Below are 27,994 nucleotides of genomic sequence, written 5' to 3'. Positions count from 1 at the left end.
CGGGTTGCGAAACCCTCCTACTTGGGAAATTGAAGACCATCCAGTTTTGATGCAGCTGGTTTGTCCAAAAACCATACCAACTTTCCTTTTGTTGGTTGGACTAACCGTGCGGGGAGTGGCTGGCAGTCATGTCCAATATAGTCGATCGCCAAATGCACAGCCTCTGCTTTGTTCTCACTGGTCACAACCATTGCTACGTTTGATGCTGAATTGATGACAGGCAAAGTGAATGTTATCCTCTCGGGTGGAGGCTTGGGGGAACCGGCGACGAAAGTTACCCATTCATCGGTCTCGTCGAGTGCCGAATGATTGGGGAATAGTGAGACAATGTGGCCTTCAGGTCCCATGCCAAGAAGGATAAGATCAAACTCGGGGCAGTCACTAATGTCTGAAACACTAACCATTCGTGTTTTCACCAGCTGCCTGATAACGAACATGTAATCATCAGCAGCTTCCTCTGCTGAAACTGAATCATTGATAGGATGAACATGGCTGGGAACAATCGGCACCTACAAATACAAGATATCAGAACGAAAACATCATCTTCTGCTAAAAACAAGTGCCTTACCTTTGAAAAATGGTCGTCCTTTGCAAGCTTGTAATTGTTATTAGAATGGTTTTTGGCCACAACACATTCATCCGCCCAAAATATATACCATTTAGACCAGTCTACAGTCTTGTTATAAGGTGCTTCACAAAGTTTGCTTGTTTTCCCACCACAAAAAGAAATTTTAAAGAACGCCCAAATCACATGAAACAGAAAGAAAAATGATCCAAAGATGGAAAAGGAATGAATTGATACCCCATTAAGTGAATGAGAGAACCACCAGACAATGCAATAGAAAAGGCACCTCTCTCCTTCACTGCTGCATCTGATAACTCGGCAATATAATCAGCTAAATTCGTCCTTAGTTCATCCAAATATTCAAGAATCCTCAATTCTCCTCTGTCATTATTAACCTCTGAAACAGCCATGCTTTTCACTATTTTACCAACCCAATTGCAAAACCAAAAAAACTCACAGTTAGAAGAGCAAAAGTTAGTAAAACCACTTTCTTCAAATGAAAATGTAGCAGCACCGATAAAGCATTTAACTTTTGCAGCTCGCAAAATTTTCTTATGGATATGCTGTTGCTGTTGCTGATGAAGCTGTTGTTGATGAAGCGGTGATGGATGATCAGAATCCGATGCACCAGTTATGGAGGAGTTGAAGGATACTCAATCAGGTGGTATGATTTCTTATACTAGTATGGTTGCAAATAATCAATCTAGGGCAGAAGGAAAAGATCCTGTTGATGGGTTTAAAAATCTCAACGCCTGTTGTTCGTAACATGGCCTATCCGAATAAACGCTCATTCAATATTTTTATGAAGGATGCTTCCAGTAGAAAAGAATAGTAGATGCTGCTAGTGGAGGTACTCCCTTCAACATGACTCCAGAAGCGGCGAGTATTTTAATTTCCACAATGGTTGTTAATTTACAACAGTTTGCCTTCTTAAGTGAACCCAGCCGACGGGTTCCTAAAGTTAGTGATGTTTCACTTGAAAATAAAATCGAAAAGTTAACTGATATAGTTAATTCTCTCATTTCAGGAAAAGTTAGAGCAGCAAAGGTATGCGGGATATGTATGATGTCGAATCATTTGACAGATTGCTGCCCGATGCTACATGAAGAGTCAAGTGCGCAAGTAAACGCCATGGGTAATTTTCTGGGACCTCCTTAGGGGCCTTACAACCTATACGGCAACACCTTCGATTCGGGATGAATGGACCATCCGAACCTCAGTTACGGTAATAATCAGAGAGCAAATCAAAATTACAAACCAAGACCCCCTCCATTTCCTCCTCAACATCCACAAAAATATTTGCTAGAGTCGATAGTTGAGAGATTAGCCTTGTCACAAAAATCAGTTATGGTAAAAACCCATGCTCATTTTCAAGAATTAGACAAATAAATAAGCCAATTGGCTTAAAAAAGAGAGCGACATAATGCCCAAAAAGAAAAATGAAGCCAATCCAAGGGAGAATATTAGTGTGATAACTCTCCGAAGCGGTACCGTCATTTCACCTGAAATCCTAAATGAGAGTGACATAATGCCCAAAAAGAAAAATGAAGTTGAAACGCCACCCCCTAACTTAGGTAATCACTCATCTTCTTCTTCTCATTCGCCTTACAAAGTTTCGCCTTCTTTTCCTTCTAGATTGATGAAGCGAAATAAGAAAACAGAAGAGAAAGAGATCCTAGACATATTTCAAAAGGTGGAAATAAATATTCCACTTTTGAGGTGATTCAGAAGGTGACCCAATACGCCAAGCTCCTTAAAGATCTTTGTACGAACCAAAGATAACTCACTGAAAACAAGAATGTTTCGACGGTTTTCCAAAAACATCTTCCACCAAAGTACAAGGACTAAGGTATGTTCGCCATACTTTGTAAGATTGGCGAGGTTGGGATTAAGTGCACCATGTTCGATTCGGGTGCTTCGATCAATATGATGCCTATTTCAGTCTATAATATGAACCGAGCCGTTAAAAGAAACAAGGGTCATGATATAGCTTGCCGATAGATCAGTTATTTACCCCGAGGGTGTCCATTAAAATGTTTTGGTAAAGGTAAATGACTTAATTTTTCATGTTGATTTTTATATAATTGACATGAAAAATAATCGTAGCAATATTGGATCCAAAATTCTCCTCAGTCGACCCTTCCTCAGTACGGAAGATTGACGTCCGAAGCAGTAATTTAACAATGAAATTTGACGGCGAGATCGTTAAATTTGACGTATACAAAGCTATGAAATATCCAAATAGTGTGGCGAGCTTAAATTTTATTAATGTTATAGATCCATTGGCCGATGAATTCTTGGAAAGTAATTTGTTTAATGATCTTTGTAGAAATTGTAAAATGAGGACTGCGCCAACTAGATCAGAAAGTTTGAAGAATTTTTTTCTACTTATTCTGATTTTCGTTTAATGCTTTATAAATCTAAAATTCTTCTTTCTATTATGCCCTGCACCTAAACATGAACTGAAACAATTGCCGACATATTCAAAGTACACATTTTTGGGACAAAATACTACTTTACCAGTAATCATCTCAAATGAACTATCAAGTGAGGAGGAAGAGAATCTAATCGTTGTTTTACACACAAACAAGGAGATGATTGGGTGGTCTATAGCCAACATCAAGGGGCTTAGCCCATTTACGTGTATGCACAAAATAAAGACCGAAGAAGGCACAAAACCGACAAGAAAAGGACAACGTCGCTTGAACTCAGAAACTCCTTGTGCTAGTATAATTCTCCCAATTCAGACAGTAATTGGGCAAGCCAGATTAACGTTGTTCCGAAGAAAACCAGGGTCACAGTAATAGAAAACTCAGAAAGCGAGATGGTTCCGACATGGGTGCAAAACGGGTGGAGAGTTTGTATATACTATAGAAAATTGAATTCGTCAACCCGAACGGATCGTTTCCTTCTTCCCTTTATTGATCAAATGGTTGAAAGATTAGCAGGGAAATCTAATTATTGTCGCCTTGATAATTTTTTAGGTTTTTTCCAAATTTCGATAGCTCCCAAAGTGTAATACCCCAAATATCAGGTTAGGGACTTTATTGAAAAGATTTGAAAATTTAAAATTTATTTGAATAAGTGGTAAAAGATGAGGAAATGATTTGGAATAATGTTTAGACTAAATTGTAACAATATATAAATTAAGAAGGCACTTTGGCATTTTAAGAGGAAAAACGAATTTAAAATATATGCCTTATTAGGGATAGTAAAGGGGAAAAGAGGAAAGTAAGTTCTTTCTATTCTTCTTCTTCTTTACTCACATAGGTAGTGCACTCCTCTCTAGCATAAGATCGTAATCAAACTCTTGAATCTAGCAAGAAAAAGGGGAAGGATAAAATTGTTGATTAGCCAGGCATCTCTACACCTTATTAGCGGGGATTATCAGGTGAGTACATTTTTTGTAATTATTTGAGATGAATAAAATTTGCAATGATTCAAATTAGAATGCTTTAAGTTAATGTATGTTTTATAGTAATTAATATGTTATCATTATAAGTATGGAAAGGATATTATGAATGAGTTTCTGATTATGAATGAGTTTCTGATTATGAATGAGTTTCTGAGTATGAACTGCTCTAAAACGAATTCATAACTAAAATGCATGAAAGGATGCATTAAGGCATGAAAGGATGCATTAAGGCATGAAAGGATGCCATAACTAAAATACATGAAAGAATGCATTAAGGCATGAAAGGATGCCATAACTAAAATGCATGAAAGGATGCATTAAGGCATGAAAGCATGCCATAACTAAAATGAATGAAAGGATGCATTAAGGCATGAAAAGATGCCATAACTAAAATGCATGAAAGGATGCATTAAGGCATGAAAGGATGTCATAACTAAAATGCATGAAAGGATGCATTAAGGAATGAAAGGATGTCATAACTAAAAATTTAAGAATAATTACTAAAGAAAAAAATGTACAAGAAAGAAATGTATGTTAGACATACTAAGGATGTTTATGATAATAGTATGAAAGAAATTTGGTTTCAATAATAAGGACTTGTCTAATCCTTATGGATGATACGAATGAGTTTGAAATCAAATTACATGATATGCTTAAGTATACATTATTGTTTCTTTACAATATTATGTCTCACTAAGTACATATTTAACGTGTATTGATTTCACGCGTAGGTAAAGGCAGAGATTAACTGAGTAAAGAGTGCAGTTGTAGCAGCGGTGATCATCAATTAAAGTTGACTCATCAGTAACAGTAGGACAATCCAATTTATTTTGGAAAACTTATTTGGCATGTAATTAAAGTACTAAAAATTCTCTGAATTTTAATTAAGTAGAACTTTGTAATTGATTACAATCAATGTTTTGCTTTATCTTAAAAATGTTAGATGTTAAGAAATCGAAAAACAAAATTTTTATGGGTTTTCAAATGAGGAACTATTTTAAAAGTGATGTGACATTCGTATATCATGTACGAAAAGGTATACAGGAGATGGGTGTTACACAAAGACCATGAAAAAATAACGTTTGCTTTCCCTTTTGGAACTTTCGCCTACCATAGAATGCCTTTCAGACTCTCAACGCACCGATGACATTTCAAAGATGCATGTTAAGCATTTTTTCCAAATATGTCGAAAAAGGTATTGAGATATTTATGGATGACTTTACAATCTATGACAATTCTTTTGATCAACGCCTTTTTAATCTTACTAATGTGATTAAACGTTGTATTGAGTTTAATTTAGTTCTTAACTATGAAAAATGTCATTTCATGGTAAATAAAGGACTAATTCTTGGGCATGTTGTTTCATCTAAAGGAATTGCGGTAGATAATGCAAAAAATTAACATAATATGCTCACTTCCATACCCCACTTCGATGAAGGAGATCCATTATTTTCTTGGTCATGCAGATTTCTACTGTAAATTTATCAAAGACTTCTCCAAAGTGCGCAACCATTGTGTAGATTGTTGCAAAAAGACGTTCCATCTGATTTTAACCTGGAATTCAAGGAGTCCTTTATTTGTGATAAAGAAATTTTGCTCATATTTACTTTGTACTAAAGAAATTTGCGATTGTTTTTGCGTTAAAAAAATTTCGCTCGTATTTACATGGTACTAAAATGTTGTTTTTCCTGATCATGCAACGCTGAAGTACTTGATGAGTATAAAGGAGGCAAAGCCAAGGTTAATCCGTTGGATTTTCCTTCTTTAAGAATTTAATTTGGAAATCGATAACAAGAAGGGGAGCAAAAATTTGGTGGCCGATCACTTAAGTTAATTTCTGATCACCACGGTTGAACTGTCGATCTGAGAAGAATTCCCATAGGAAAGCTCGATGTTGGCACAAAAATCAACCCTTAGTTTGTGGACATGGTGAATTATTTAGCCATGGGTAAGTTACCGATTGATTTACCAAGAGCAAAAATTAAGCAAATTAAGCGAAAATCTCGATTTTATATTTAAGATGACTTGAATCTTTAGAAGCACCACTCATATCAAATAATTCAGAGATGTGTTACCTAAAGCGAGTTAAAATCAATTCTAACCTTTTGTCTTTCTTACTCTTTTGGTGGGCACTTCGGACCTAAGCGAACTACGCATAAGACTCTTGAGTGCGATTTTGGCCTAATCTTTTCTGTTATATTTATGCATTTTGAAAAGCTTGTGAACGATGTCAGCATGTGGGTAATCTGAGCCAAATGAACGAAATGCCACTAAATCCTATCCATATTTGTGAAATCTTTGACGTTTGGGGAATCGAATACATGGGTCTCTTCACTTCTTCTTTCGACAATTTATATATTATTCTTCCAATCGATTACATCTCTAAATGGGTATAGGCTAAGGTTACCCGAAATAACGATGCTAAAACGACAACTAACTTCCTTAAAAATTTTATTTTTCCAGGTTCGACACTCCGAGAGTGATCATAGGCGATAGAGGAACTCATTTATTCAACTGAGTCATTGAATCTCTAATGAAGAAATATGGCGTGACTAAAAGTATTGCCGCAACCTATCATCCACAAACAAATGGACAAGCGAAAGTATCAAACCGGGAGATTAAGGTGATTCTTGAAAGGATTGTCAAACTGGATCACAAGGATTGGAGTTTGAAGTTATTCAATGCCTTATGGGCATACCACATTGCGTACAAGGGACCCATCAAAATATCACCATACCGTCTTGTCTTTGGAAAGCTATACCACTTACCGGTTGAATTAGAGCACAAGGCGTATCGGGTGGTCAAACAATGCAATATGGAAATGGATGTTATTGGGGAGAAGCGCAAATTGCAAATCCAAGAGCTCGAGGAAATCTGTATAAACACCTACAGTAGCACATGGATATTCAAAGAAAAAACAAAGGATTTCCATGATCGTAAACTTACATCGAAGTGGGTTGGACCTTTGAAGATGACTAACATTTTTTCTCATGGCACTTTAGAAGTCGAAGATAGCTCAGGTGCTCGATTTAAAGTTAATGGCCAGAGACTTTAACTATTTTATGAGAACATGCCGGTTGGATTAATTGAAGAAATCAGTTCGGAAGAGCTCAAAATCTGAGTAAGGTCATCGAGCTTAAAGACGTTAAATGGGAGGCAACCCATTTTCAATTTCGTTTCTTTAATTTTTCTTGAATTTTGATTTTTATTCTTTGATTTTATTAGGTGTTTTCATTACGTTAATTTTTATTTTAATTTTTCAGGTGAGCCGATGATTTTATTCAAGCTTAATCGATGTTTTCAGTCGAAGCAAACCATTTTTTAGACCCTAAAAATAACAACAACTCAAAAAAAAATAGTGAAATGTGTCATTTCATTAAACGGCGCACGATAACAGCAACATACGTTAACAAAGTCCCCCAGTCGCCTGATAATTTCCCCAATTTGAAACATTCCCTTCATTTCCCAAACAGGTTGACCAGCAAACCTTTTACCCTTTTTTTAATTTATTTTGGGCCCCACCAATCACATCTCACCTTTTTCAAACTCTAACCTTTATATCATTCTTATCTTTTTATTTTTTTTAAACCCTTTCAATTCCCTATTTTCCCTACCCCATTTCAATTAAAATGCCAAAGTCCCTTATTTTTTTCCCCCCAACTATCTTTTTGTTTCTTCTTCCCAAGTCACAACCAAAGCTCTCCCCCATAGCCACCGCCGATTGCTAATACTGCCGCCCTCCATTTGTCACGCAGTCACTGACTTCAACCACCACTGTTCCTTTTCTGCTGCCCAACTCTTCAACATGATCTGAACAAGAAACTAAGGGAGCAATGATCCGGCTGTTCCACCCATGGTGCTCGGCGACCGACGTTGATTCGTCACCCAAATTTGTGCAAGTCCCAAGTGATTCCGAACTGACCCTGTCACCTCTTCGTCGTTGTGGAGGGCGTCACAACAAATACAAGTGCCTCCACCTGAACCAATTCACACACCGACCACTTTTCTACCATCCGTTAGCCACCGTTCGTGACGTTCCGATGTCGTCAAACCAAGCAATGCATGCCGTTCATCACCCGTATGATCACTGACTCCATCTTTTTAATTCATGCTGACTGCGATATCATCTTCATCTTCTCCGCCGAGACGCTCGGAAATGCTATCTTTTTCGTTGCATTCCGCGGAGTTGGAACATAGTCTAGAGGTAAATTCTGAACCTATTTGGATTCAACCATTACTAATGTACTACCCTGCCTTTGGTTTTACAAAATATTTTTCTACTGGATTTTCCCAGGAAAACCCAATGCCGAACCATCTCATCAATTTCATGCCGGATAGCCTTCATCTTCGCTCCATGCCTCAAGTTCGAACGAATTTCTAGCACCTCCCGGCAGTCCACCACCGACACCTGAAAACCCAGAGCGTAACTAACGTGGTCGATTCTACGCAGTTCCTACAGAGGAAAAATTAAAGGCCTTTTGCACTTCGAAAATGATAATTTGGTTCGCTTCGAATCAATACACCATCGACCCTTTGGCGTATATAAGTTCATCTCGACCCGTACTTTAGAAAACCTTCATATCCATGATGCCGTTTATCCTTACCTCGATGCGATTGGTTGGGCACTATTTTCCCAAATAAAGCGTACACGTTCACATTCTCACATTATCGATTTATTATTATCGCATCTCCTGATATTGTTTCGTTTATTTTACGTGGTCATTATTTTAACAGAGTTTAATCTTGTTATAGGATTCGTGACAGGTGTCACGAGTCTAGATTATCTAACCGCTTTAACTGAGATGCCGCAGGAGTTCGACACGAATTCGGCATTTGCTGCGCTTAACGACTTAGTTGATCACCATTTTGATCCTCGCACGACCAAAGCCATTCACGTGCATGACCCAGCATTACGCTACATCCACCGCTTTTTAGCCTACAATTACTTGGGTTGGAATGATTTTTCCAGTGGTTTTAGTAAGACTGAACTTTTTTTTCTTTGGTGTATATCCACCGGTCGTAAGGTAAACTTGGGCTTTTGGTTCGCCCGTGCTTTCGAGATCGTCATATGATCCAATCACTCAATTATCCTTGGTTCTTATATTACTAATCTAGCTGAACGTATTGCTATTTTTGATGTTGTCGATTTTACTTACACGTTTTCTATTGATGCACTAGATGAACATTGCTTGGATTCAATGGGTTTGCTCGTCAGTACCTCTATCGTGCCTTACTTCGTTCCTCTAGGAGTGATGACACAAGATCGACCACCACCACAGCAAGCTCGATGCCTGGACGTGCAAGCACAAATGCACGACGTAAATGACCGCCTCCACTCCATCAAGGTGAACATCATCAAGATCCTATCCTATCCTACCTCTGCCCTAGCCACTGCCGTGGCCGCAGTCGCCAATAAACATGGGGAGTATTCTCTATCTTTTCTCTTACATTTTAATTTTTTTTCATATTGGGGCAATACGACATAAGTGAGGGGTAGAGAATGAAAATTTCACCTTGCTCATCTTTATGCTTTATTTTGGTATGCTTTGGTTGAATTGGTTTGAATTTCCGTTGAGATTTTTCACCCTTGTTGAATATTTTTAGCATGTCATGCTTGCTTGAAATTGTATGATTTAAGTCTAGATATTCATGTTGTGGATAATTGAGTTGGGATTTGATTTACCTCTTTTCATGATTATCCGTGGCTTTGTTTATTGAAATTCACCTAGCTCGATGCATGAACCCACTTTGGTAAGATTTGAGTCTTGACGAGCATGTTCTTTATATTTTTTCTCTTATTTCTTATTTGAGTGTGTCGAACTAGAACATTGACAATCTAGAACTTGTAGTACGATGCATGTGGAGATTACATGAGAACTTGGTGTTTTGAAATTATTTAGGCACCTAGGATCACTAGCTTTTTCCCAAAATACCTACCATATTCTTTCCCAGTAGTTAACCATGTTTGAGCCTATTCATGTTTTTCTTGTTTTCACCATGACATTAAAACCCAAGCCTTTTTATTTATTCCTCTCTTCCACCCTTATAAGACAAAGAGTACGAGTTGAAAGTTGTGAGATTATGTTCCACAAGAACGAAAAAGAAAAAAAGGAAAAAATTCGAAAAAAAAGTTTTGAAGAAAAAAAGAAAAAAAATAAAAAAAACAATTCGAGAAAAAACACAGAAAAAGAAAAAAAATGGTTGTTTGATGTTTTGTTCATTGTAATTACCTTTGTTTCTTATGTTTATTTTGTTTATTCTTGTTGCTTATGTTTTCTTTGGTTGTGGACATGATTTAATTACTTGTTGGGAAACTCGTCTTGATTTTTAGCTTCGTTTTAGCCTTATTCTCCACCTTTATGTAAGCCCCATTACAATCCTCTTTCAAGACCCAATGATTGATGCATCTTGTCCAATTTAAGTAGTGAAGATTTGATTGTGTTACAAGCCTATAGGATTGTCATGTTTGGTTTCGAATTTGAGCGTTCTTGCACCATAAACACATTAAGTGAGTTGAATGAAAGTTTTGTGAGGTGTTGAGTTAGGTTGAATTGAGATTAATGAATGATTGGATGTTGTGAATTTGTTTAACTTGATCCAACTCGTGCTTTCAGATTGATTGATATTTTGACTTGGATAATTGTTGAAATTAACTTGCATGACTTGCTTTGATATGAGACGAGGCAAAGGAAGGTAAATTAGATTTTTGACTTGTTCAATTGAAGAATGCTTAAGGGAAAGCATGAGATAAGTGAGGGGGAATTTGATTAGTGTTCTAAATTGTCATTTTTTACTTGTTAATTTCTCCATTTTGTGAATTTATTATTACTGATATGGGTTGTGTTTTGTTTATTTTTGTGCAGCGGTCTACTTTTTGTGCAGCGGGATTCACATTTTTTTCCGATCGCGGTTGAGGACATGGGCACGACACTAGGCATAACACAATCTGACTTGATAGTTTCTAGAATGTCCAATCAACATGAGGAACATTCTGGAGACAACTCAGTTAGCACAATCTGAGGAGTTTTTTTTAGGAAATTTAGTTTTTAAATTTAAAACTTATGAAATTATCTTTTAATTTGTTTTAATTTCCTTGTATAATAGGGATTTAGAAGTCTATGAATACCCTCCTTGGGGTAAGGCTTAGATCATCTTCATCTTGAGTTTCCTTTTGTTATTTTTTTTGGTTTTAATCAAAGTTTTTTTTTCTTTTTTTTCGCTTTCTTTTTTACTTAAGCTTTTAATTGTTTTCTACAAACATGCTAAGTATGGTTTCTACCATGCTTAGCTAATTTTCTCATTTAGCCAAGAGTTAGCAATGATTCAATTCCAAACGTAAGAATTGAAATAGCACTTAATACCCTTCGGGTTACATTCTCATTTTTCTGGTAAATTGGTTTGGCAATTGGTCTTACTTCTAAAAATAAAAAATGTTTTCAAATCAAAAAGTCGACGTTGGTCTAGATGTTGCTCTGATTTAAAGTTGGGAAGAAGAATCGACCGGTAGTCGGTTCGACATCCTGGAAGCACACTTAACGGAAATCCGCTAAGGGAAGCTGAGATCGGATTTGATTCCCAGTGAGACAACATAATCCGAGTTGAGCTTTTCCAAAACTTAATTTGATTTGTTCCAATGACAATGGTTGTGGCTAGTCCATTCAAGGACCAAATTTCGAAGATTGACTTGGGAAGATCAGTTACCAAAGAGAAAAACAAGTTACAAGGGTTAAGCATTGTAAACTGTAACCGACATGAATCCTATAGTAAAATCTATTTTGATGATCAAATGGAATTAAAACAAGCTAGCTCTAGGCTATTTTCTCATAATTGTTTTTGAATTTTTATTTTATTGCTTTCATTTATTTAATTCCTTTTAACTCTTATTTCACCAAACCCACTTTTTATTTATTTCTCATTACAGCTGACTGGATTAAAATCGACAAAATTCAACATCAGGAATTTCTAGGTCCCTATGGATCGACCCTTTTCTTCACTATACTATTCTTGTTTATATTTTTATTTGAGAAAAGGAATTTTATTTGACGAGTAAAACGACGTTTGTCAGACACACATATGTTAGCAATACAAAATTTTTGAAAGGAGTGGACACATAAAAAATTTCAGAGTGGAAACCATTAGTAAAATAAGTAACTAATCGGAAAAAATTCTGATTTGAGGGTGGGCACGTGCTCACCTTCAACACTAGGCCCATCCAATGACAAGTGTAGAATGTGATCCGTCACAGGACCCCAAAATTTAAGGGTCACACAAATGAATGCCATTTAGGCTCGTCTATGTATGACATTTGTGTCCTAACGATATTTGCGTTCGGAGGAAAAATAAATTTTCTGTTTGATTCTCGAGAAAATGACAGAGAAAGTTGTAAACGAAGATTTTAACAATATCTTTAATCGTTTTTATCATGAATTTTGGTAAAAGAATCCTTGTAGATCTCTCATCATTTCAAATTTGAAAAATTAATCTTTAATATAAAATAGAAGAAAATTATTTCAAATTTGAAAAATTAATCTTTAATATAAAATAGAAGAAAATTGAAGTTATACAATATATAAAATTTGTTGAAGATACAAGAAAATTTAAGTTTTAGGGTGAGTATAATCATTGAAATAAATAATTAATAATAAAAACTTCAAATTTATTAGGGATACTTGTCCATCTCACCTTAAACGTGGATATGCTAGAGTGTCCATTATCATTATCTTCGGTTTTAGAGACGAATTAATTTCACTGTCGGTATATTTGTCTGTCTGATATATATATATATATATATATACATATTGTATTTTGTTGGTAAGATTGAAGATTTTTCATAGTATTCCAGGGTAGATATTCTTCTAGATTTGTAATACGAAGGAGTTTTGGTGGGGTTGTTTCAATATTATAATAAGATTGTTAATGTTATTTTCTGTTGAGATGTGAACAAACTTAATAGTTGGATAGAAAGGGACCCTTAAAGTAAACAACCCAAGATGAAAGTAGGCCAGGATGTGAAAAGCTACCCAAGAGATATTGGCAAACTAGTCTTTACTATTATTGCTATTATAAAACTAAATAAATTCCTTTTTTTCACAACCATAATTTATTAAAATAAATACAAAAGGCAATACAATGTCATATTAATGAAATGTGCCTAGTTAAATTTATAAAGTATCTTTATAAAAATATCCGCTCCGATTTATAATAATTATAAAATATTTACAAAAATATCATTCTATATATATGTTATTTAGGATTTTAGTTCAACTTAAATATCATTTCCCCATCTTACCTTTGTCGCTTTTCTCCATACTCTCATTCTTTTTTTTCTTTATTCATCTTTTATTCTTAATTTCTTTTGTTTGTTTTTCATTTTATTTCATTATTTATTATTTTTCTTTACTCTTGAGAGGTTTATTTCGAATTTCCCATAATCAACAACAATCGTCTGTAGTCTATTCTACCTCACTTTTGCAATAAATTTTATGAGGGTTTCAAAATCTGAACAAAAATTCAAATATTGCATGTATTATTTATGGATTAAATTTCTTTGTCTGGTTTTTTTGGGCATTATTTTAAAAATACCAGATTTTTTTTTCTTAGTTTAGTTTATTTTTTTAGTTTGTTATTTTTTGAGTTCATTTTTATGTTTATTTGTTTGTGTTAGTAAGGAAGTTAAAGAAATGATGAGAAAAGAGGGGAATAGATGAGAAAATAAGGAAAATATGGAATTTATCGAATAGGGACAAGTCGAATTTTTAGTTCAAATTTTAGGTCGGATGTCGGATCGGGTGGATCCCTTCAAAATCGGAGGCGAGGCGAGTGACGGATAGAGGATAGCATTCCTCGGGTTGGAGTCGAATAGGCCAACAATTCGACCCGACCCATGCCCATCCCTACATATATCATGACGAAGTTTAATAACTACCTGAATAGGGATGGGCATGGGACCAGAACCCGACGGGTTCCGATCCCACCCGACCCGATCGGGTCGGATTTTTTATATAAAAAAAAATTTTGGGTTCGGGTCGGGTTTTTTAAATGTAATATTCGGGTCTGGTTTAAGGTGAAAAATATCCGACCCGACCCGAAAATATATAATTTTACCTTAAATATTTAGGAAAAATTATAATAATACCCCTCTATATATTATTTTTCTGAATTAAGTCACTGTTTTTATTGAATAAAAATAATTTTTTTATTATTTCGGGTCGGGTTTTTAAGTTATATATCTGGTCGGGTTCGGGTCGGGTGAAAACTTATTTTGGTCGGGTCGGGTCTCGGATGGAGGACTCCTTGTTCTCGGGTCGGGTCGGGTCGGATGGACCAAAAACCAACCCGACCCGACCCATACCCATCCCTATACCTGACTATATTGTTACGGTTAAGACATATTGTTGAACTCTCCCCTATGGATTTTATGACCTATTTGCACCCAGGTTAATTAATAGAAACAAATCAAATAATTAGTTTAGTTATGAAACCATAAATCACCCTTTGAATATGTTAATCACAATTCATTGTATCAAAATCAAGATTGAAATGTATATCTTCAAACAAAATCCAAGAAACTTTATATACAAGATATAGGACCCATTAAGCGATCACATGACACAAAGGAAGTACTCCCTTAAGATTTCAAATTTGAATAGTTATGTGTCTACTGGGTGTGTATATATCCATTGTCAATTGCGCAAGAAAATTCTAAAAGTTTTAACTTATAGTTATCATTTTGGTTAAGTACAGCTTTGATGTATCGTTTTCCGATCTTTGCACATGCAAGAGAACTTTAAAATGGAGGGAATTGAGAAAAATACGAAAAACACCATTTATTTCTCATCACAGATAGTGTGGGAAACATACGGACCAGGACAATTTTGATTGCATTTCCTTTTAGCCATCATGTAATGTAACCTATACGCCATAACCCTGCAAAATTCTTAATCCAAGAGGATAATAACAGAAGCATAGAACAACAAAAGTAGCAGATAACCGTCTATAACCGGAGAATGGTTCGTAACATGTCGCATAAGTTTTGAGTGGTCTGTTGCTCCTGATCGGCCTGTAACTCTTGAAGAGGCATCTCATCATAGCACCTGCAGTAACAAGAGAAAACTAGTTCAAACAAACATACAAGCAAGCAATAGAAGGTAACTGTGAAAGTAGGAAATAGTTACATTTTGTGATAAGCTAGGGCCTGTGCCAGATTCATCAGTGTAGAACTTGAAGTTAGTCTTTTGTAAACACTCGGAGGTAGTTGCATCTGTAGAATGTTAAACTGGAAAATAATTGATAAAACTGCGACAGAGAAATGTTAAAGGAAAACAGAAGGGTGAGAAGTGGATGAATCCACCTCATTATGAGCTCGTCGCCCCTTTTTCGATTGTCCATCACCAGCAAAAAGTTCCTGGAGTGGTCCTAATGGAACAGTTCCACTAAAATCCTGCTGCACGGCTCTAAGAAAATTATCTGATAAAAGGGCAATTGGGGATATATCTGTGGCCCTCAGGAATGGAATAGGTACTGTATTACCAGCTGCATATATTGAAAAGAGCTGCAAAACCAATTAGGTACAACACAAGTGAAGGTTTAACCTTGTTTTCTTACAGAAGCTAAAGTACCACTTACCTTTTGAGAGATGCAAACTTAGATTACAGAAAGAAACTAACCTTATCTTGCAAAGAGAAACCATTTTTCTTGCTGACCTTTTCGTTCTTCAACGTGCCACTACCGATTTGACTGCCGGTTTTCTCCGTTGCCTGTGGAACACTGTCTGGCCTCAGTTTTTGTTCAGGATTGACAAGTATTGAAGAAGGAGGTCCTTGAACCGTTAAATTTAGTTCTTCCATAGTAACGTTTCCTCTTCTGTTATCAACACCAGAAAACATGCTCAGTGAATTGAATGCTAAACTTTGCAACTAGATTAATACTTCCCTACTTTTTTTATGTCGACTTGCAATACAATATAAATATTTTCTTCATGCTAACCAAGCATAAACACAAGATAATTATGAGGTTGACTTTGAAGAGAAAGGAGGAGTATACTGTGATTCAATTAACTGGCGCCTTGCGCCGTTAAGCACTGTGCTTTCAGTATGTTCAAGAACGGTTTGTGATTCTTTAAAACTGTGAAGTTGACTTTGAGAAAATGACTCTTTTAACTCATCCCCAGGATGAACCACTACAGTGCCGAAGTCCCCTATTAAACATATCAGAGAAAGAGAACAATTTCACAAACAAATTGGAGTCTAATTTGCAAATTATTGGATGGGACATTCGAAAAAGTACTCCATACCTTCATCTGTCATGTCCATGCCATCTAATATGTGAGACTTCTTCAAAGTTCCTGTTGCAGGAGTCTGATTTGGAACCTGAAGACCCGTATTCTGAGGTTTTGATTGAACAGTATATCCATAACCCTCATTCAAGTATGAACCTTCAAGTGTCTGATCCAAATTTGGAGTTAGTCAGTACCAGTTAAAGTAAATATGCATGCATACAACAGAAATTGAGTAACTGCATTCAGAAACAAGAAGATTCATACATTAAGTTCTGAACCTGCAGGAGCAAGAGCTTGTGCATGTTCCATTGCAGCCCTTATTTGCTTTGCATTCTCAATCTTTGGTAACATTACAGAAGCTCCACATTTGCATTTCTCAATAAATTTGTGCTAAGTTTCAAAAAAGAGATGATGATTTCATGTCAAAAATATAAACTATAACCAATGAAAAGGCAAGTGAAGCTACAAGTGATCAAGTATATTGAAAAGAAATATTTATTTTTCCCCTTAGCCTTTAAAAAAAATAAGAAGCCCTCGTTTCAACTCTGTGCAGTTCATTACATGTAACGACCGGTACTTGAAACGTGGACAGTTATCTTAACCAGACACCTTACAAGACAGAGCATTTTCCCTTCTCTCATGTCCAAGTATCACCAAAGTGCATGAAGCACTTGAATCCATATACTTGGAGTTCAAGTAGTGGTAATATATATACATATATTTATATTCTTTTACATGTCAGCATAGATTGTTCCAAATAAACTAAACAAACAAATGTACACGTACATACAAGAGACTTTTATATTTGGTAATTTATCCAAATAAACTATTATTAGGAAAGTAAACGAGATTACGTTATTGGAATACAAGTAGATAAATGTTACCATACTTTCATCATCTCAGATGCAGTAGGGCGTAGACTTGCATCCTTTGTAAGGCTCTTAGCAACGAAATCATGAAAGACAAGAGACCTGCATGCCCAAAAATAACTTAAGTGAGAACATAGATCTATGATGTTTTTTTATTTATGAATAAGTGGCATGTATAGAGAAAGCACGAGCTGTTATGATTCTTCTTGGAAAAGGATCTCTATACAGACAAATTCGTGAATAAATAATCATAGCTGGCTGTACAGTAATCTAGGGGTGGGCTAAAAAATCCGAACATATAGTACTATTCTTGTTCCATGTAGAATGAGTAATCTAGAAACAATGAAGCAATTGCCTACTTTCAATCAAATCAATTACGAAAACAAAAAACTCACAGAAATAAACAAGTTATATCATCTATCAGAGCTAGAACAAATATTGCTCATAAAAAAGGAAATAGAAAGACAAACCATTTTTCCTTGTCCTCAAGCATCGGGGCAGGCTCAATCGATATCATAAATAAAACCTATTGCAGACAACAGATATGTTATGTCCAAAGGCTGCTTTTCCCGGTGTCGGATAAAGATGAATTGCTTTAACATGTACCATTTCAGAGGATCACATCAAACTTAAAACAATCAAAACGTAAATAAATGCTTCACATCAAGCACTTACCCTCATTGGATGCACTCCTGATCTTGGAGGCAGCCCCTAAAAAAAATTGAAGATATTGATAGGATGTCAAGGTTCATTACGATTTGTATGTGCATTCAATATTGTCCTTACGTAAGGTACCATGTTAGAGGTTTTATTATTAATAATATTAACTTCTGCTAGTGCAAAATAATAATAATACCTCGGCCATTTCAATTGCAGATATACCAAGTGCCCACACATCAACCTGGAAGTAATGAATTAAAATACAAGAGGTTATACAAAAAACAAACATACAAGCAAATTATCCATTACCAGATTCATTGCAGAAAACAAATGGGCAAACGTTAAAAACAAGGCAGAAAAGAAGATAAAATCCATGCTGGTTAGCAAATATGGTACCTTTCCATCATACCGACTTTCCTGAATAACTTCTGGAGCCATCCAATGTGGAGTGCCAATAAACTGAAAATAGATTAAGAATAGTGTATGTTAAAAACTGTAACAAACTACATAGATTCTGAAATTAGTTTAATTTATGGGAGTAATCTTACATGTTAGGGATATTTTATTGCTGTAGCATATTTGAGTAAATCTATTGCATGTCTTCTTTCAGTCACATACATAACTTCAATTGGACTGTGAAGTTCCAAATATTTGAATGTACCAACTAAAAAACAGAACTAGCTTGTTAACTTACTCTAGGTTTTAAGTAGATACGATGATGCTTAGCAAAGTGACATATTTCACAATCCAATGAAGATAAATTATGAATTTCTAGACATACTTTTTTTTTTTAAAAGAAAAAAATATCTACAACTTCATAATTTAGTAAAAAACCAGACCGAACCGAATATACACCCCTAGTTTATATTCTTACCAGAAAGTCTTATAGAAAATTCATCTGCACCTATCAAATCGAATACTACAATAGGTGTTAAAGAAGAATATTGTGGATGCTTTTTGCTTGGAGTTTGAACAATTGTGCTCAATAAAATCCTACGAGCAAGTTATATATGAAGTAACGACTTCATTCTCATCAAGAAGATTTGTCTTAGGTAGATCACTTACTATTTTTAAGGGAATTGTTTCGGATTTGAAAACCACTGAGGCTATGTATGGAAAAAATATTTAGAGTTAATTATTATTATTATTATTATTATTATTTTGTTATCCTCTTTTGTTTGTATTTTAGAGATATTATTATAAATATTCATGAATTTATCATTGTTAATGAAAAGTGGCGGATGCAAAGTATGGCCAAAGTGGGTGTACACTATGTAATCCAAATTTATTTATATTAGTGGTCTATTTTACTCGGTGGCTCACGGAGCCACAGCTTGGTGAGGGTGGGCACTGAAATCCGAATTTTCTTCGATTAGTTACTTATTTTTCTTGAAATTTTTCGTGCGCATAAAATTTGAGTATTCTTCGATTATTTACTTATTTTTCGGATGTTGTTCACTTGAAATTTTATTTGTATCCATCTCGTTTAAAAATTTTATTTTGCTAACATGTGTGTCCAACCTCAAAAATATTTCTGTAGCCACTGTTAATAAAGTATATGATGCGGTGAGATGCATTTGTTGATTGGTTCTGCTCTGGTTTATGTGTTGTGCTTTTGTTTTCTAGTGCTAGCTAGTTATCTGGTGCCGGTCGAGGTGCTTTTGTTGATATAGAGGCGTTGTTACTGCTTGTCCGTTTTTGCGGTTTTTGTTTGTGCGATGGTAGCTTCTTTGTTGGAGAGTGGTATCGTCTTGTTTGGTGGGTTAATTGGTCTGTGTTGTTTGTTTTTGTATCAAATTGTATGTAATATTTTTGTTCCATTTAAAATTAATGAGGTTTCTAACGAGTCATACAATTTGAATCGTTCCGGTTCGTTTTAATAAAATTATTCCTGCCGAGCAAAAAAAAAGGAAGTATATGATGTCTTATTCTCGTATGATAAGATAAAATATTTTGTGGTTGGACTCAATCTCAGCCTCAGACAAAGGATTCCATTGTTCGTAGGAGGACATATAACAAATTTCTAGTGGTGATGTCAGGATTAGTTGAAATCTAAAATACGAAAAAAGAACTAATTACTATTACAAGAAAAAGAAATATAATAAATCTGACTGCTATTAGTTGTAGAATAGGAAAAAGAGTGATGTTGCGAATCAAAATTGCAAGCATCCAAAGATGTTCGATGAAGTTGGCATAGTGAAACGCTACAATGACGATAAACTTCTAATTGTTTTTGTTGATGACCTCGTAGTAAGGAGTTGATTCTTGATTCTAGTTACATGTTTCATATGTGTCCCAATTAAGACGTTTTTTTACATACAAATCTGTTGCGTATTTCATCTTATAAGAAGATATTAGTAGACTTAGACATATACATCTGGAACATAGTGATTAAAAGAGGATTTTATGTTAAACAAGGAATTAACAAATCTAAGTACAATTTTGGGAACATAAGAGAATTTAATTTATCGTATAAATTCATAATGTTGAGCGTCTAGGTATTAGACCACTATTGAGGATTAGGATGTCGATTTGGTCATTTATACTTTATTTGTGGTTGAAAATATGAATGTTGTTGATATGTAGACCAAGTTCAAAGTTGAGCATTGCTTAAACTTGATGTTCATTGTTGAAGAAAACCTTTGACGGGTTTTGTGGAAGATATGAAGAATCTATTTTTTTATAGAAAATCTTTTTATTTTACTTTTATACTTTCAAAATTCGTGAAAAGGTAGAGATTATTAGTAATTATTATTTGTAGGGATGAACGTAAAATTTTAAGTTACAAGACGAACATGAGCTTATAAAATTTCAGAGGAAATAACTTGAACTTATAAAATTTTAGGGGGTGCAAATAGATTTTCAATAAAAAATAAATAGAAAAAATCTAAAATATATAATAATTTTAGATTTTTAGGGTGACGACCGCCCCCACCCTTTTTCTCCTAAGTCCATCCATAAGTAATTGAATTTCATTTTGCGTTAGATCCAAAAAATTCACGATGTGACCCACTTAGTATAAAATACCAAAAAAAAGTGAAAACCTGTGGTGGAGCCCCTTCAATATGATGATAGTTTGTTATCTAAAGTTTCATGTTCATACAACTATAAATATTTATCTAGGATTTATATGTTTATAAGAGTGAGCTTTGTGCAAGAAGCAAGCGACCTTAATGATAAATGAATTGTTATTATTTCTTGAGGTCTTGGGTTTGAACAGACTCGGCTATTAGGGGGAGCGTCCTGAGCGATTGCTCAGGGGCCCCATTTTTTATCTTTGTACCTAGGGCCCCTATTTTTCATCTTTATAATCAGGTCCTTAATTTTTAAAAATCTTAATTTTTTTATCTTTATAATTAAGGTCCTAATATTATTCAATCTCACTTTTTATCTTTATAATTGAAGTTTCTAATTTGTTTCAATTCCTTTTATTGTCTTTATAATTGAGACCCCTAATTTTGTAATCTCACTTTTAACTTTATAATTGAGGCTTTTAAGTTTTTTCATTCTCACTTTCTACCTTTTCAATTGAAGTCCTTAAGTTTTTTCAATCTCAATATCTACCTTTATAATTGAGGCACCCAATTTTTTAATCCACTTTTTAACTTTATAATTGAGGCCTTAAGTTTTTTTTCATAACTTTGTAATTGAGGTCACTATTTTTTTCAATCTCGATTTATAACTTTATAATTAAGGCCTCTAATCTTTTACAATTTTATAAAATTCTCAATTTCTCTTCCCTTTCTCCCTCTCTCTCATTAATTCATTTAATTTTGAATTAAATCTAATCATTTTTGTCTTTTTTTTTACAAATCTTATTTTTCAATTTACTAAATATTCTTTAACTCTTAATCTTCTCCAATCTCAATCTAACGGAAATGTAATATGTTATTCTTTATTTTTAATTTATTATTCAGAATAAAACTCCATATAAATAATTTATACTCACATTCGATATTTTATTCTTTTAGTCGTATTTAAGGTGTTTTCTTAACAAAATATTGAAATTAATGTTTGAAAATGTTTAATAATTTTCTACAATATTAAATTAATTGTTCAAAGTAATGGAATATGTATTCCTTCAATCAGGGCCTATTTTTTATTTTCGTTAAGGGCCCCGAAAATGTTTGAGACGGCTCTGGATTTGAGCACAAAAAATGTTAGGAATATGAGTGTTCAATGTCAAATGGTTAAAAGTTATTTTTGAATAGATATTACTTTGTACTTACCCTAGATTAATAAAAAAAAAGTGCTTTGTGTGCTATTATGGCATGTTTAGGTTTTGTTGTAAGCCTCTTAGAATTTCTTTTATATTTTTATCACCGACGTAGTGAATTTTCTCTTTTTTATCCTTAATTTTCTCAAAAGGATTTTCTAAATAAAATTATATATTTATTACTTTTTTTTGATCCCGCATCAATTATTTTTCCTTTTACATATTCCTAACAATAACAATCTCCTTCATGGTATTCAACCCCAACTGATCTTGAACTTTCCGTTGTCCTAAGCAATGGTAAACATCAATGTACCTATCATTTTTCTAATTTTGTTTCATATAACAATTGTCTCCTTCATCTTGCTCTTAGTGGATGTGATGGAATGATGGAGAAAATACAAGCATAAGATGAGAATCATTTGGCCCTTGGTGGATTTACCCTCAAGTAAAAAGACTATTGGTTGGCCCTTGGTGGATTTACCCTTAAGTAAAAAGACTATTGGTTGCAAACGGGTACTCACAATTCTAAAACAAAAGAAGTTAAAGGTTGGTTTTGTGCATGGTTGTTATTTATAACTTTTCGCACTTGAAATATCAACAACAAGGACAGACACAAGTTTTTATGTTGGGGGACGAATTAAAATTTCAGGGGTCGAAAATAGATTTTCAATAGAAAATAAATAGAAAAAATCTAAAATATATGACAATTTTAAATTTTTAGAGGGATGACTGCCCTCATCCACCCCTCGGTCCATCCTGAATTCAACGTATGAGTAACTAGATGCAGAGTTTCCATGTTTGATTCTGCTCAATGATATCTAAACCACTGAACTAGTATATAGTCTATTCAACTCATCATTTCGACATCGGTAAAATAGTGTAGGATGATATTGATTTCTACAAGTCATTCAAATATTCTTCTAGAGGTATTCTAGCTTAGATGTGTGGAATGACTTGAGTTTAATTAAAGTATCTATATCTTATGCTTGAAAGAAGTGAATCAGTTCCAAACATAGAAAAGTAGTTGGAATGCTACATACTGTATTGCGCTTTGACATGGTCCTTGTAAGCTGTGCTGCTACTCCAAAATCACCTGTCCAATAATAAAAACAACAAACAAATATAGGCATGATTTATGAACACAACACAAGTTTTAGTCTCATTAGTTTTGTAGTTCTAGAGTATGCAAATAAACCGAGGCAAAATGATCAGAAAATTGATTCTTCACATATTTAGTCTTATCAGAAAAATGTGTACTCACCCAACTTCACCTCCCCTTGTTCAGTTAACAAGATATTACCACCCTTAATATCTCTATGGACTTTGAAAATTGAGTGCAAATAAGCAAGCCCCTACATAAGAAGAAATTAAGCACATAAATATTCCACTTCCATTGTAGATTAAACATTTGATTCCAAGGTTACTTGGTACCCAGTTTTAATACTTTTAAACTAAATGGAATGAATAATACCTTTAAAGCTTCACGACAGATATATGCTATCTGATTCTCCTCTAAATGCTCCTGTGTATCATTCATCAAGTCAGCTACACTTCCACCTCCACAGTATTCCATTACTATCTGCCCAAACATGGAAATAAGTTATCCCAAAAACCAGTGTTACACAGAAACTGAAATTAACTCAAACTATCATGAAACAGAACTTTGATGGAGTAAAGTGATTATAGAACCAACCCAAAGATATTCTTCCCCTGGATAGCTCCCAAAGTATCGAACAACATTTGAATGACTACACTGCTGCAACATTTCAATTTCACCACGAATTTCTTCATACTCTTCTTCCTAAAAAAAACAAGAAAAGAAAAGAAATTTAGTAGATCATGCTTAGTGGTTGATCCAGTTAATTTCATCAATCACATCAAATACAAAGGAGAAAATCATACGCACCCCTTCTGTTAAAGATATAACCTTAACGGCAACAAGCTTTGAAGTTCTTATATCTCTAGCCTTATAAACTGCCCCATATGATCCTTTTCCTGCCGCAATCCAATATTAAAACACAATTAAATGAGAGAGAGAATAATGAAGATCATCACAGCAATTAAAACCCACCTAGCTCATTGAGTAACTCATATTTTGTGGAAGGATCTTCTCTAATAAGGTAGTTCGTAACTGAACTCACTGGAACCTTATTATTTTGCAAGAACCTTTCATCTTCCCCTTGCAGAGACATTGTGGAAGTACTAGTAGATTTCTTTTGTTTCGCGAAACCTAACTCCCCCATACTCGCCACTGCTTTGTTGACCACCGCCGTTCCCCTCCCTTCCATCTCGCTCCTCACCGTTGATCTCACCACGAACGTCCCAAAACTTTCTCCGTCTCCGTCTTCATCCTCCTCCTCCTCATCATCATCAATGTCCATTTGATTTCCTGTTCCCGTCAGCGGTGTCCTAAACGAAGACGGCTTTTCACTGAGAGAGATACGATCACGATCCGTCTTCACGATCATGGTCCCAAAATCTCCTGTACCGCCCTCGTCATCGTCTGAAGGAACGACCGAAAAGTGTTTCGACACACATCTGAAGGGATGATGGATGGAAGAGACATCTTCACCTTCTTCGTAAACCATTGAGGCTTGAGGTTTACGGGTCCGACAAGACCTTGGCGTTTGGTCCATTTCTTTTCCTATCTTCTCTAGTGCCGGAAAAAAGTCAAATAGCTTAGAGAAGTGAACGTAGAATTTCAAGATAACCGTTGCCAGGTGGAATAAGAATAACTGTAATTTGTTAAATTGGAAATTTAACGATCCTCCGCCACGTGTTACGTTCCAAATTGTAATTTTTGAGACTTTTCTGCAATGCAAAGTGCACACGCATTGTACATATTTTGATTTTAAAAAGGGCAAACTATACCATATACTTGTTCATTTACTCACTTATGCCATTGGATTTTGAATTTTCCTAATTATAGCACTAAACTTTAGTTTTTCATTCACTTATGCCACTATGTCATTAAGTACGTAATGAGACAATGACATGATTAACGGTTGCTGATGTGGCATGCCACACCAAAATGATATCGTTTTAGTACGATTATTTTGATACCTAAAACGGTATCATTTTAGAAATTGAACTTTAGAGGTGTATAGATTTTGCCAATAAATTTTAAACAATTTACTTGTTTTGGCACTACACTTTTCGGCAGCTAATCATCGTCTCTCGCACTAGAATCAATACTAAAATGTTCACATTTCACTCATTTTTCTTCTCCTAAGATTACTTTTCCACGAAACCCACTCAAAATCGATGAAATTAAACAAAAAAATCTAACATTTTTAGATGTTTGGAGTTTTCTTAGAATTAATAGGTTTTGATGTTTGATAAAAAATCCAAACAGTAAGAAGTATTATTTCGAGAAGATAAAATAGCATATCTCCAAACTAGTCTCATTCAAATGATCATTTAAAATGATGTAAGGCACTTGTGCCACGATTGTGGGTATAGTGAAAGAGCAAGATCTGTAGTCAGTGGCGGAAGGTAAGAAGGGTTAGTGGGGGCCATGCCCCCCCAAAATTTTAAAAATTATAATACAAACACCTAAAATTTTCAAAAAATTTAATTTGCCTCCTTTTTAGAAATTTAGATTAAACTTTAAAATTTTTTAATGTTCTTGATTAAACTCCTTCCTATAATTTTTAAAAATTCTCGTTAAGCCTCATAGAATTTCAAATATTTGAGTTAAACCCTAATTTTTTTTAAAAAAATGTAAACTAAACCCTTTAAAATTAAAAAATAATAATTTAAACCTCTGAATTCTTTAAAGTTTTAAATTGTCCCCCCAACAAACTCTATCACCAAGTTCCACCAATGCCTGCAATAATATAGGCTCAAAGAAGATGGATTGGAAGTTGATGTAATGGTAAAAAGGATGGGTTTGAATGACCAATAGAGTGTGCAACGAAAGTGGCCTGTTTTGGTGATATGGTAGGCGTGGTGGTGGCTTAAGAAACAATGGAAATGGCTAGGATATTATCTTAGCTAACAAGGAAGAAACTAGGTTTTAAAGAACCTAACACCTTTCCTTATAAGTTGCTTAAGTGGTGGTAGAAAGGACTTGGCCCCGTTGATTATAAAAGAGTCAAGAAACACAAGTATCTATGGAAGAAGAAAGGTTGACGCCACAAGAACACAAGGTTCTTGATAAGTCGATAGACTTCTTAATGAACTTTGAATAGAGGAAAACATCACAATATATTTGATATGCAAAAGGATATTGTATTACAAATGACAAAGAAATAGTCTATTTATAGTTTTCAAAAGGCCATGGCTGAATGGTTACATAATGGTCCGGCAAGCCTTGTGCCCTTATGAATGTACATGATCATTTAATTGAATGAATATGACTCTAGATATATGAAAAGGCAAGTAAATGATTCATCCAATGCTCATACTCCTTCATGGACTAAGATTGGCGTAGGTTCATACTTGAATGCTTGTGTCTCCTTGTTTTGGTGCCATCTTTGAATGCACATGACCTTTGAATGTGAAAGCACACGTCCCTACTTGTTTTGGTGCCATATTTGAATGCTCATGACACTTGGAAGGTGTTAACCGAACAATGATGTTGCTTGCCTCATGTCTCTTCGTGATATAGGCATTGTTTGGAGGAAATCTCTTCACCAACGTACACCTCTTGAGATGTAGACTCTTCATGAACAACCAATTTGATAAGGGTCATGATGATTGAAGGTAACCTTTCATGAAAAGGCATGTTATATGATGAATGAGCTAAAGGTGAGTTGGCCATAGGTGTATAGAGGTATGATGAAGTGTTTGGCAGCTTGTGAAAAGGCACGTCCCAAAAATGCACAAACCGTGAAAAAATGACTGCGTAAAAGGCATGTCCATTAATGGAGGATTCCATCCCTTTAACTCTCCACGTGATTTGAGTGTCTGAGCTAGCTAAAATATTCATCTCAATCCACCTATGAGCTCAAGTAAAACTAAAAACTTTTCTAGCTTTGACCGTGAGTTTCCATGGTGTTGTCTTAGATTGATTCCATTATCTTTGAGCTTCATCTTGTAGCTTAATTCAGCTCCCCTTCTTATGGTTGAATGTACCTTCACACAAAGAACAAAGATAAGTAAAAGATATAAGAAAGCTTCAATATGGATGAAATGCAATAATTTAACATATGAATGATATATATATCCTAAGGTAATGGATGCGTACTAAACATATAATAAACTTATCATATGCTTAATATAATCATGGGGACTTACATGTATAAACATCTTATATCATGCAATTCATTGTAAATGCTGAATGGAAACATGTAATAATAATATCTTAAGAAATGATATGCAATTCTAGCGTATATATGAATGATATGAAGGACATGTTAAACTAAACATAGAGATATCAATGACATGATAACATATATAAGATGTAAATGCATGCTCATGATAGAATAATATGTATAAATAAGATAATATAAGACAAATTAAGGAATAATTTCCTTATAATCAACTTGGAAGTTCTTTAATGATGTGAGCAAGTAAGGAAGAAAATCGGTGCTAGGTTGGATCACATCATAAAGAGTTTAGAACATTAATACGTCAAACTTTTAAATATATTTTTGTTGATTTTGAGTGGGTTTTGTTGAAAATGAAACCTAAGAGAATAAATAAGAGTGAAATACGAACGTTTTGGTACCGATCTTGTTACAAAAAACTATTGGTGATTATCGATGATTTGTTACCGACGGTGGTCGAAAAGTGTAGTGCAAAAAATAAATTATTTAAAAGTTTAGTATCAAAATTTATACATCCTAAATTTTAGTGTCTAAAATGATGTCATTTTGGGTATTATTAGTCATTGTCAAAACGATATCATTTTGATGCAATATGTCACATCAACAATAATCACATCATTATCACATTACACTTTAAATGATATTTGATGTAGTTTACCCTTTTTAAAGACATATAGATGAAAATTTAAGTGGGCATGAGTCATAATAAAGGTATCTAA

At 34.6% G+C, this 27,994-nt stretch overlaps 2 protein-coding genes across 2 annotated transcripts; both read right to left on the bottom strand.

Moving 5' to 3' along the window:
* Positions 1-10: 10 nt before the first annotated feature.
* On the bottom strand, positions 11-17,252 carry LOC120178823 (probable 6-phosphogluconolactonase 1). Its single transcript, XM_039184607.1, has 5 exons — positions 17,248-17,252; positions 13,518-13,531; positions 803-998; positions 569-704; positions 11-509 (listed from the first exon to the last, which is right to left on the bottom strand). The coding sequence occupies exons 3-5, from the start codon at positions 973-975 to the stop codon at positions 18-20; spliced, it is 801 nt and encodes a 266-aa protein (XP_039040538.1). The 5' UTR covers positions 976-998; positions 13,518-13,531; positions 17,248-17,252; the 3' UTR covers positions 11-17.
* Positions 14,848-24,638, bottom strand: LOC120178958 (serine/threonine-protein kinase 3-like). The gene is made up of 18 exons (XM_039184708.1): positions 24,074-24,638; positions 23,909-23,997; positions 23,696-23,803; positions 23,474-23,581; positions 23,264-23,354; positions 23,043-23,095; positions 18,183-18,245; positions 17,983-18,027; positions 17,802-17,837; positions 17,597-17,652; positions 17,147-17,228; positions 16,522-16,647; positions 16,273-16,423; positions 16,023-16,176; positions 15,647-15,842; positions 15,331-15,531; positions 15,155-15,240; positions 14,848-15,073 (listed from the first exon to the last, which is right to left on the bottom strand). Exons 1-18 carry the CDS (start codon positions 24,636-24,638, stop codon positions 14,974-14,976), a joined length of 2,310 nt encoding a protein of 769 aa, XP_039040639.1. The 3' UTR covers positions 14,848-14,973.
* Between the last annotated feature and the right edge of the window lie 3,356 nt (positions 24,639-27,994).

The sequence above is a fragment of the Hibiscus syriacus genome, unplaced genomic scaffold, assembly GCF_006381635.1.
Source record: "Hibiscus syriacus cultivar Baekdansim isolate YM2019G1 unplaced genomic scaffold, ASM638163v2 tig00112383_pilon, whole genome shotgun sequence".
Classification (NCBI taxonomy): domain Eukaryota; kingdom Viridiplantae; phylum Streptophyta; class Magnoliopsida; order Malvales; family Malvaceae; genus Hibiscus; species Hibiscus syriacus.
Note: the sequence above shows the minus strand (reverse complement) of the source record. Positions and strands in the feature narration are given on the sequence as shown.